This window comes from Acomys russatus, chromosome 1, assembly GCF_903995435.1.
Source record: "Acomys russatus chromosome 1, mAcoRus1.1, whole genome shotgun sequence".
Classification (NCBI taxonomy): domain Eukaryota; kingdom Metazoa; phylum Chordata; class Mammalia; order Rodentia; family Muridae; genus Acomys; species Acomys russatus.
Window position 1 is genome coordinate 14,849,174 of NC_067137.1, and position 11,871 is coordinate 14,861,044.

General features: G+C 43.3%; 1 protein-coding gene across 1 annotated transcript; it reads right to left on the reverse strand.

Moving 5' to 3' along the window:
* Positions 1 to 384: 384 nt before the first annotated feature.
* On the reverse strand, positions 385 to 11,866 carry Ndufaf7 (NADH:ubiquinone oxidoreductase complex assembly factor 7). Its single transcript, XM_051166380.1, has 10 exons — positions 11,771 to 11,866; positions 11,333 to 11,496; positions 9,832 to 9,912; positions 9,457 to 9,567; positions 6,498 to 6,711; positions 5,580 to 5,638; positions 4,968 to 5,078; positions 2,589 to 2,732; positions 1,220 to 1,393; positions 385 to 832 (listed from the first exon to the last, which is right to left on the reverse strand). The coding sequence occupies exons 1-10, from the start codon at positions 11,805 to 11,807 to the stop codon at positions 617 to 619; spliced, it is 1,311 nt and encodes a 436-aa protein (XP_051022337.1). The 5' UTR covers positions 11,808 to 11,866; the 3' UTR covers positions 385 to 616.
* Positions 11,867 to 11,871: the final 5 nt, after the last annotated feature.

The window sequence follows — 11,871 nt, forward strand, 5'->3', positions numbered from 1 at the left end:
CTTCTATCAGAATATACTACTTTTCACTTTTTTAAAAATCAAATATCTAGATCTGTTGACACAGAGACTGAACCACCAACCTTAAGTACATGTGTGGACTGCACCTAGGCCCCCTACACTTGGGAGCGCAGTCTTCATGTGGGTTATTAGGACAACTGGAGCGGGGCTGTCACTGACCCGGATGCAGTTGCCAGCTGTTGGATTGCTTTCCCTACCTGGGCAGCTTTGTCTGGCCTCAGTAGTGGTCTGATGCAACAGGAAGTGGCAGGATAGGATGGCACAGGGGAGATGAGTGAGAGGGAGCACCCTTCTCTGAGAAGAAAGGGAGGGTGTGACTAGAAGGAGGGAAGGGGCTGCAATCCTGTACGTAAAGTGAATAAAAAGAAAAAAAGTAAAAACAGCAACTAGATTGATTAAAGGAAACAATTTCACAATAAATTACTTCACTAAGTTGAAAACAGTTATACCAAGAGTTATAACCTTGAACATTCTACCATTTTATTGTATTTATATAAAACAGGTTGTTTGAACACTTATTACCTTCAATATACAAAGTAAATTTCCTTTATTTTGACTTTTAATCCATACTAAGGAAGAAAAACTCCAAGCTGAAATGTCACTGCCAAACAAGTTCATCAAACCCAGCTACAGATGAGGTGGGGGTTTTTGACTGACAGGCATTCCTTTCTTGACTTCCACCATCAAGTCTCTGAAGAGGAAGCAAGGCAAAGAAGTGAAATCTTTCTCCCATCTTCTGAGGGTTCATTAGCATATCATACCCTCGAAGTAGCTGCTGCTTCACCGATGGCTCTTCTGCTTTATCTAAAAGAATCTGAGGGGGAAAGGTCATTAACAAAAGTCGTTGGAAGAATTCTCCAGTGCACCACTAACAACGTACATGATCCAGTACAGTGATTCCCCAAATACAATGACAGCGCGCTTCTAACTGTAGGATGCTGTGGTCCAAGTGTATACATCTGCATCTTTAGCAGATAGTGCAGGTGATTTGCTCTGTAACAACATTTCAGCATCCTTGGAAGAGGAGCTATAAGATGTATACCCATAAACATGGCTCATAGAGAAACTTAGCAAACGGACACACCCCGGCCCTTGCTTCTGCAGAAAGAACCCTAGTGCTTGCTCACCACAACATCAGTAAGCCAGGAGAGCTCAACTTAATCTTTGAAATTCATATATTTAGTATTAAGTAAGCCATTACCTTGAGCCGGACATCAATGCCCATGTTTTTTAAAAAGGTTCGTTGTTCCACTGGACCCAGAGAGGCTACTTTTCCTTGTGCCATTCTGCGTAGGAAACTGAAGTCCACATCAGCTGTGAGGTCAGCTGTTCCAGGAGCAGTCAAGACATCATGAAGCTGGTGTCCACGAAACCCCTTGGATATGAAGAATAGTTTTTACTCTGATATAGTTAATTTTGTTGAAATCAGAGAAAGGATATCTTACCAGTCCATTTTTTACATTGTCAATATGGCCTAAGTCTGTGGTTTAAACTTGATGCAGTAACATCCTTTCCTCACACAAGGTGACACATGGAAAACCCAGTGGACTACATGAAGCTGGAATTCCTAATGTTACCTTTAGCATAAAGCTACTTAACGTGCCCACTGATGCTGTGGGCAAGGTCTTGTTATCACACCCTAGGTAGTGGTTTACAAATCCTACCTGTCCTCTACAGACACAAAACCACCTAAGAATATGGTGTGTGCTCTGCCCAGAGCTGCCCAGCCAGAACCCTGGAAGGAAGCTAGAGATCATCATTTTAAACATATTCCTCCAGGCAAGAATTCTTTGGTTGGTTGATTGTGGGTTTTCCGAGACTGTTTCTCCATGTAGCCTTGGCTGTCCTGGAACTCACCGAGCTCCGCCTGCCTCTGCTGGGACTAAAGGCTTGTGCCACCACTGCCTGGCAAGAATTCCTAACAGCAACGAAGTAGAAACAAAGGACCACTGATCTAGACAATGAATAATAGCCTCTGGCTAAATACGTACCAATTAAAGAATAGTCAACATGGTTAGTCATAGTTAAAGAACATTCTGAAAGAATGTTTAGGAAGGGTGAAAGGAAATATGTGGAAAGAAAAACACATTAAAATAGTTCACAGTAGCTATGTTAACTGTGCAAAGTAACTTTTTTTAAATGAAGGCAGAGTAGAAACATTGACATGAAGAAAATATTTCCCAAAATCTGTATTATTCCAATGCACCCTAGGTTCTATGCATATCAGGCTTGTGCTAAGAATGACTGTAAGATTCAGAATCTTATGGATAATGGTTTGGTTTAGGGTTCCCCCCACCCTTTTGGCTTTTGAAGATGGAGTTCTCTGTGTAGCCTTGGCTGTCCTGGACTCACTCTGTAGGCCAGGCTGGCCTCGAACTCACAGAGATCCACCTGCCTCTGCCTCCCAGAGTGCTGGGATTACAGTTGAGAACCACTGTGCTCAGCCTTATGGGTAATTATAACAACATAATTAATATTAATTAAACCAAGATGAAACAAGTCTTCGGGGAACTTCAGGCCTCGCAGTAACATTCTGATAAAGCATGCTCCTGCCCTTCTGTGGTACATACTCTGAAGGTGTCTGTCTTTGTTCCGTCGTGACCATAATCGGCAATCAGGGCAGCACCTCCAGCTACTGCAATGCGCTGAGAAAGTTCCTGGATGATGACGCCTGCCTCGGGACACACTTCCACATGATCTCTTCTTTCGTCATGCTGGTGAGGGGATAGTTAGAATCACACTGTGTCACTCGAAAGAACCTTTTACTTAGGGCTTTTCACATTTCTACAATGAACATTTCTTAGTTAACAAGGTATTCACCTTGAATATGGTCTAGCCAGTGTTTTACATGACATCCTTTTCATTGTATAGAACTTGGTTCTTTCATGCTGGACATTAAGTTTGCAGACATTTCAATACTTTATTTATTTTTAATACGCATATATATACTCCCACATGGCCAAGGGCAATATCATTTTATTATAAAAGCACTTTCCTGTGTTAATATATAAAAACAGTTCACTGGGTTGAACGCGTGAGGAAATGCCTCCTGTCTGCCTGGAGCAATAACTAATATTAACAGGGACTCAAGAAATACTGTCAAAAGCACCACTCATTTAAATCCAATGAAATCAGATCCTGTTCAGCCAATTGTGTTGCCTTCCATGAAGGCAGAAAGCATTTCCGCGGTACTCTGTATCTCTGAGCAGCAGCATACTGAACTAATGACAATCTTGTAGGATTTGCTATTTTCGTGTTCATTATGAAAACCGCTGTCTTCTACTCCCTCCAGACCCCCTGAAAACAAAATAATGACCCACAGTGACATCGCTGCCTAAGATGGAGCACACACAAGACATGTTGAGTCACAGACTTAGTTTAGGGTTGGACCTTAGCAATTCCTACTGCTCAGTGGGAGACAAGACTTTGCATTCTCCTAAAACATGCTATGGGTTTATAGTGAGATTCAGTGAAATCTCACCTTAATGACTGTAGATAAACCAGTATAGCTACAAAAATCACAAAGGTCTATAGTGAGGATTCAGGAAAATAATAAACATTTAGCCCCAATGACACTAGATAAACCAATACAGCTAAAAAAAAAAAATTAAAATTAATAATCACAAAGCCCGCCTCTTCAGGCATCTGCCAGCAAGCCTCAGGTTCCCCTGCTGACATGCACACCACCGCATACTAAGCTGCAGGGTGACAGGTGGCACTCCTGAGGCTCCACTCAAATGAAAGAGATGCCAACCCTCCCCTAAGTGAATGCTATGTAAGTCAAAAACTCGAAGTGACGACTGCTGGAGCCAGAGTAACCTCAGGGTGGAGGCAGCTCTTTGGTAGCCTTATAAATATGTTTGTCAGCTGGGTGTGGTGGTGCATGCCTGTATTCCCAGCACTCGGGAGGCAGAGGCAGGTAGAGCACTGTGAGTTCCAGGCCAGCCTGGTCTACAAAGCGAGTCTAGGCCAGCCAAGGCTATACCGAAAAACCCTGTCTTAAAAAAAGAAAAAAAAAAAACCCAACAAATAAATAAATATGTTTGTCATTTAAGCAGAATTACACAGAATATGAAAAAATAAAACTTCACAAGTGTTTAGTATGATATTTTAACTTGTACTTTGTAAAGAAAACATATTCATAGGTATGTTTTTAAAAACTTTGTTTTTAAAACTGAAAACTTTAGGAAATTCTTAATTAACATCTAGAACATAAAATATTATTCTGGGGTAAAGAAGAGGAAATAAGTGAGTAGCTCAGATTTCCTGAGAGGCATGTGCAGTTTGGGGACCTTAAAACACAGCCCTGAGGCTAGCAGGATGGCTCAGCAGTTAAGAGCACTGGATGCTCTTCTAGAAAACCTCAGTTTGATTCCCAGCCCCCAGGTGGCAGCTCACAACTGTCTGTAACTGCAGTCCCCGGGGACCCAGCACCCTCACATACACATGCAGGTCAAACACCAATATATGAAGAAAGTTAAGCACAGTCCTAAGATGGAGAGCTCTGGGGAGCATTCCTTACAGCACAGGACAGCAGCAGTTAGCCTGCTCACAGTGCAGGACCAAAGGGAGGTTTCGGTGCAGATAGAACCCAACAGCTGTGCTCTTGCCCAGTGGTGACAATAACGAGAGCACACAGAGCAAACCATGAGGCTCGGTAACTCAGCTGTGACTCACCACGCTGCCTTTCCCCATGGATCACATGCGTCATTCATGCCCAGGGAACAGTGGAGGGCTTCAGGTAAGTAAAGGCTTACTAGCCCGGCCTCCTGCATCACAGTGAGATGACACACAGGAGACAGTGCAGCCCACCCTCTGGGCCGCCACTGTGGGTCTCACCACAGAGCCCCTCACGTGCTCCATCGGGAAGACGCCGAGGTGGCGGCTAAGAGAACAGACTAGACTACTGTGCAACAACACAGGCTTAGAAGGAAAACTCGGATTCATACTTGTAAGAAGGCTTCTGCTGGGGTCGCACACGGCGCCAAGACAAACCTCAGTTTATCAGGAACTTGTGGGTCGACATCAACAAACACTTCTCTCCATCCTTGTGGGGTCTTCTAAACAAAATACATAAAAATAAAGGTTTGCGAGATCTTCAGACATCATGTTCTCATGAAGGGACAGAGCTACAGAAGAAAAGCAGCCCGGGGCTGCGCAGAGATAGAGGGCGAGGTCAGCCCGAGCCAGCAGCCTGGTACTTCCGGGACCACGTTCCATGAGACTGACTCTTCGCCTTAGAAGTTGCCGTGGGCGCAGCTCATCACCAAACCCAAACTCCCCCAGAAAGGATGGAGCAAAGTTTTAGTTTTTGTGATTTAAAGTCCGCAATGACACACACATTCGTCATCCTATGCTCTCTTATGTCTTCAGCCCGAAACTAAGCATGCACAGCAATGTTCATAAGAGAGTAAAGATTCTGGTTGATATTTCATTTTTGCTTCTCAATCATATTCATGAAGGCCCACATAATACTAACCCAGGCAAGCTGGGATAAGCACCAAGAGTTCACTAGCACAGCTTTAAGAGCTTGGGATAAGCAACAACATTTCCATCAATACCTGAAATTTATGCACAGGAAGAACATCAAAAAACTCGTGTGCGAGATAAAAGCTGTATCCTGTTACAAATACAAGGAAAAATTAGTGATTCAGCATTTTACACCAAGTAACTCTACTGAACATTGACCATGAAAGATAGTGCCTGACCCTGTACACTGCAGCCTGGATGGTCCCGTACTGTCATCTGCGGCAGTGCTTCTCACCCTGCCTAATGCTGCGACCCTTCAACAGTTCCTCATGTGGTGGCGACCCCCAATCATAAAATTATTTCATTGCTACTTCATAACTGTACATTTGCCACTGTTATGAATTATAAATACCTGCTATGCAGGAGGTCTGTTACTGCCCGCTGTGAAAGGGTAGTTAAACCCCCAAGGAGGTCTCGGCCCACGGGCTGAGGAACGAACACAGCTCTATGGCAAACTGCCTGTGACTAACAGACTAAGAGAGCCCTGCTCCTCGTTTAGCACATGATGCCCTGAGAACTGAATCCTGCCATGGTCAGCTAAGTCTTCTGTTCATCACTAGGTCTAAACCCAAGGAGACTCAAATGTGTTACCTGGAAAGGAATAGGAGCTTCATATAATACCTGAGAAAGCAGAGGCCAGAGATGGCTTTTGGTGTCTTACTAAAGATCTTGCCACGACACTGTCAAAGACGCCTAGACTAGAAAAAGGCAGACTTACCACCTGAGAGCAATGGCTAACCATCTACCTCAGCCCTTGCTGCTTCGGGCCCTTTCACCATCTGGACTGTCCTAGCTAACGGGAAACACTACACAGTGCAGAGGACACTTACATTTTTGGTTTCTAGAAAATGTTATGAGATCTTCTATTAGAATGTTCTTTGCTAGAAAAAAAAAGCATCATCTATTTTCTGCAGACACAGGACTTCAAGCGGTGACTATTAAAGTTGTACCTTTAGGGACATCCTTCAGGTCTCGGTACCAGGATATTGGAACCCCAGACTTCGTAACACCTTTCATGTACACCAGCGACTCCATATCTCTCTCCAGTGGGACTTTCTCCTCTGTCAGTGTCACTGCTTGAATTTCACTTAACTTTTGGCTCACTTCTACTAGGTGTACTGAAATGTCACAGTTTTTTAGCACAGATCCAAGTTGACTGAACACCTAAAACAAAAAAGAAGTGAAGACTGTGTCTTAGTTACTATTCTGTTGCTATTGCGAAGAGACACAATAGCCCAGACAACCTAGAAAGAAAGTGTCAGGTGTGGTGGCGCAAGCCTTTAATCCCAGCGCTCCAGAGGCAGAGCGGGCGGATCGCTGTGGGTTTGAGGCCAGGCTGGTCTACAAAGTGAGTCCAGGGCAGCCAGGACTACAAGAGAAACCCTATCTTGAAAAACCAGGAGAAAAAAAAAGAAGAAGAAAAGAAAGAAAAAAAGACAGCATTTAACTGGGGGCTTGATTACAATTTCAGAGAGTGCGACCATTATGGTGTGGAGCATGGCAGCAGGCAGGCGGACATGGAACTGGAGCAGTGGCTGAGAGCTTACCTCTTACCCACAAGTTAGAGGCAGAGAGTAAGATGCTTGGTATGGGCTTTGGAAACCGTAAAGCCCATCCCTGGTGATTCGTCTCCTCTAGCAAGGCCACCTTCTAATCTTTCCCAAGACATTTCTACCAGCTAGGGACCAAGCATTCAAATATATGAGCCTACAGGGGCCAAGCCACCGCACACTTATTTGTCATTTAAAAAAATTTTTTTTCAGCGGCTGGGCGTGGTGGTGCACGCCTTTAATCCCAGTAGTCTCAGGAGGCAGGCAGATCTCAGTGAGTTCAAGGCCAGCCTATTCTACAAAGTCCAGGACAGCCAAGGCTACACAAAGAAACTCTGTCTTAGGGGTGGGAGAGGGGAGAAATCATTTCAAGCAAAAATTATTTATCCAAAGATTAAAACTAGGCCAGGCGTGGTGGCTCACGTCTTAATCCCAGCACTCAGGAGGCAGAGGCAGGTGGATCTCTCTGAATTCGAGACCAGCCTGGTCTACAAAGTGAGTCCAGGACAGGCAGGGTTGTTACACAGAGAAATCCTGTCTGGAAAAAAAAATTAAATCCATAATGATTATTTTTTTACATTAAATTGCCAAGAAAAAAAATCATACAAATTAATCTCAAAAACATTAATGAGTTTCAAAACAACAAAAGCTTAAAGTTTAACAAATATTATTACATATCCCTTAAAAATATTCTTACAAAGTCTGGGAGAAATGACAGAAAAGAGAAATGAAAGAATATCCACCTCTGGAACTAGGGAGATGCTCAGTGGGTAAAATGCCTGAGGTTAGCCCAAGCACCATGCCAAAAAAGAAAAAATAAAGCTGACAGCATGCACCTTCAATCCCAATCCTGAAAAAGCAGAGACAGGAGGATCCTGGAGCTTTCCAGCCAGTCAGCACACTCAGCAAACTCCCGAGTCAACAGGAGATCCCATCTCAAAACAAAGGTGAAAAACACTAGAGGAAGACACCCAACGTCAACAACTGGCCTCCACACGCACATTGAAACGTTCACACTCACAAATACATGAATGCACATGCACACGCATAGAAATGGAATGTGAGCAGTCCTTGAAAGTCCTTGCTCCATGCCCAAATGCCACTGTCCCCAGGTAACTACTTACCGACTTTTCCTTATGAATTAGATTACTAAATGTACTTAGTCAACACATAGCGACTGTTTCCTGTTCACTCATCGTGGATTTGACATTAAAATCATGATATGAATTCTTTCACGAATGCTAGTGTTACTCAGTACCGCTGCATTGTGGGCACAGCTGTATTCTGACTCTCACGCCACTTGATACTCCACTGCACGGCTTTACCACGTGGTTGGCTTCAGTTTCCCACTGGGTTGTTTCTAAGTCTTTGCTATTCAACACAATGCTGCCACCTTCTTGTCTAGTCTCCTGGTGTGTGCTCACCACTTCCTCTAGAGTGTGTGAGCAGTAAGGGTGTGCAGCGGACAGTGTAAGCAACTCTGACACACATCCAGGAGCCAATCTGGGTGGTTGTGCCAATTTACACTCATGCCTCAGTATGACAGCACGTGAGAACTGTCACTCCTCCACACAGCCTCATCTTTACCCTCACCAGGGTCATTTCACTTTTTGATTTTTTTTTTTTTCCCAGTCTGGTGATTTCACTTTTTGCTTACCTGACTACTAAAAACTAAGTGAGTTTTTATTTTCATTAGCCATCTGGATTTTCTCTTTTGTGAGGGATCTGTCTATATCTTTGAACTTTAATCTGTTATCTTCTTATTGATTTAAGGAGTTCTTTATATATTATTCTAATTACTATTTCTTTGTTGGTTATGCTGTTAAAAATAACACCTTCCACTCTGTGGCTTATCATTTCATAGTATCTTTGAAAAACAAAAAAGTCCTTATTTCTGTAACAAAAGATTATGAATTTTAATGTAGTTGAAATTATTGTTTTCCATTATACCATCTGCATTTTGTGTCATTGAAAAGCTTTAGCCAAGCATGTTGCAAATGCATGTAATCCTTTTCATATAATCCTGTCACTCTGGAGGAAGTAGCCAGCCTCATGGACCTAGCAAGGCTCTCTCAAAAACAAAGCAAAACTGAAGTTTCCCTACTCAGAAGGTAAATATCGACTCCCATAACTCAGCCAAACATTTTATAATTTCAGCTTGTACATCACTCCTCCATTTTTTTAAGCCTACAGACAATAATAAGTAATGAACCATTATATTACTCTGACATCGTATTTTAGCTGACAAAAATAAAGCATAAAAAGGACTGAAAACCCAGAAGATCAATGTAACTTACAAGCTTGGTCAAAAACAGGAAGATTAACCCATATGACGTAGAGACATTCTTTTATTACCTACCCTCAAAATATCTGCTGTGAGGGTACCACGGCCTGGCCCCAGCTCCACCAGCTGGAAAGCTGTAGTTTTTCCAGAGGTCATCCATTCACTAACGAACCATATCCCGAGTAGCTGTGACGAGAAAAAACATTAAAGTGTTAAAGCACAAAACTCTACATAAAGACATACTTTATAGTCCTTAACTCTTTACTGTCTTCCTTTGTCCTTCAATCTCTCCACCACTACACCATTCCCTCTAATGATTTTAAATATTTGATAAATCACACACACAAACACACACGCCCCATAAAACACTATTGCAGACTAGCATAGTTTGGTCTGCTCTCAAGTATTTATGAAACTCATTTCTTTTGCAGTCTACACATCGTGTATTACCTCCCCGAAGATTTGACTTATTTCAGGTGAAGTAATAAAGTCTCCTTTTTCTCCTAGCATATCATGATGCACATAATATCCCTAATTAAAAAAGAGGAAATGGAAAAGATTACTTTTCAAATAAGGCTTTCAAAACTACTTCTTCAATATGCTTTGTGATACATACAGTGAAGTAACTATTTGCCAAAAAACTTTTCTCTTCTGAAATAATCAAGATAAAGAAAGAGTCTTTACCTACATTTTACACGGTAGTAGTCATTTTGCAAAACTCCTAGAAGAACAATTACTCAAGCAGCAGGGCTGGAAACATGCAACGTGCATCTCTCCCCTCCTTGCCCTCTCCCCACCCCTACCGCCCAACCCAATAAGATTCTGATCATCCTGGCAGCCTCCCCTCCCAGAACTTTGATTTTTCTTGATTGTAGTTTGACTTAAATAAACGTGGTCTGTGTGAAAATCCCCCCACCCCGGGGTGTGTGTGTGTGTGTGTGTGTGTGTGTGTGTGTGTGTGTGTAATCCATCCATCGAACTTATACCAGTGACTTATGTTCTTTTCATATGATTAATGTATCTTGGTAAAAAGGTGGGTTTAGAAAATGTCCCTACTTGTCTGTACTTCAACACCAATGCAAAGTCTTCCTTTCCTTTTGAGTTTTCCCTGGCATCCTTACCCAATCAGCCTACTCAGCTAGCATCTTCACTGACCTCTGTCTCCTAAGACAAGTATTTTTTGTCTGTCTTTCATTACTTTGATTAGAAGGTTTAATTATTTGGGGAGAAGCCTATGTCGTATTATCTTCATAACCCAAGTTTTACCATAATGCTTAACTTGTTGTTGTTGTTGTTGAGACAGTGTTTCTCTGTGTAACCTTGTCTGTCCTAAAACTCACTTTATAGACCAGGCTGGTCTCAAACTCACAGATATCTGCCTGCCTCTGCCTCCCGAGTACAGAGATTAAAGGCATGTGCCACCACACCCAGGCTAATGCTTAACTTTCAAGAAAGACTCAATGGCTCTCTTTCTTACAGCCAGCCAAGTGGAGACCACCTTGAATACTAGCACCAAGAAGGTTAACAGGAAGATGCTGCAAGTTCAAGGTCTTCATATATATATATATGTGTGTATATATATATACACACATACACACATATATATACACATACACATACACACACACACACACACACACACACACACACACACACCATTCCCTTCTGTCAGGGAAACTCACCATCCAATTTGAAAATCATCTTTCCTTTAACTCATGGAATTGCATCTACATTCTACCACCCAAACACTGCAGAAACTTGTCCAGACCTCCTTACTGGCATTGCCCTGGAATTAACGCTGCCTGTTCAACTGACAGATTAAACTATATTCCAAGGACTTCGGAGATGGCTCATCCCCTGATGGCTCTCTGCTACGTGGGCTCAGGACCTTCCGACTCCTCTGACTCCTCTGCGTACACACCCTTCGTGGCTCGCGCTCCCCTATGTTTACCTTGGCTGGGTTGATCAAAACCTCCTTCATGTACTCGGCCACAGTGATGGGACCTGTAGACTTTATTTTATACGTAAGATGCCGCAGCATCGGTGTCACCTGGTTGCTCTCTGCCTGCTCATTCCCGGAGCTGAAACATTTCCCTCTCCAAACACAGGGAATGCCTGAAAAACACGATTAAGCTCCCAGCATTAGAAATCTCCGTTTCGTTTACACGCGCAGCAGGCAACCCAGAGCTTGCAAGGCAGCCTTGGCCATCACTAACTTCGTCCCCACAACGTCAGAACCCGATGGAGGCATGCACTGAGCCCACGACTACAAGCCCCTGGACCACACGACCTATCTTCTCCTCCTCTCGAGCTCCAGTCCCAGGAAGCAACCGAGGAACCAAGGAGCAGCGCGGTTTCCACTGAACCAGAACTCTGCAAGGACTCTTACCCACGCGGGCCAAGCCGCGTCTCACTAAAGCAGTCATTCCTACCACCTTGGGGCCAAGCTCCGCCCCAGAGGAGGAGATGAAGGGTATTTCCTGACTCGCC

Excerpts from the sequence above, each read along its gene's own strand:
- Ndufaf7 (XM_051166380.1), bottom strand. The coding sequence starts at position 11,807 with ATGACTGCTTTAGTGAGACGCGGCTTGGCCCGCGTGG. Across the intron at positions 11,497-11,770 it reads ACGCGGCTTGGCCCGCGTGG|GCATTCCCTGTGTTTGGAGA; the intron begins GTAAGAGTCCTT and ends CGTGTTTTTCAG. Across the intron at positions 9,913-11,332 it reads TTTTGATCAACCCAGCCAAG|GGATATTATGTGCATCATGA; the intron begins GTAAACATAGGG and ends TTTTTTAATTAG.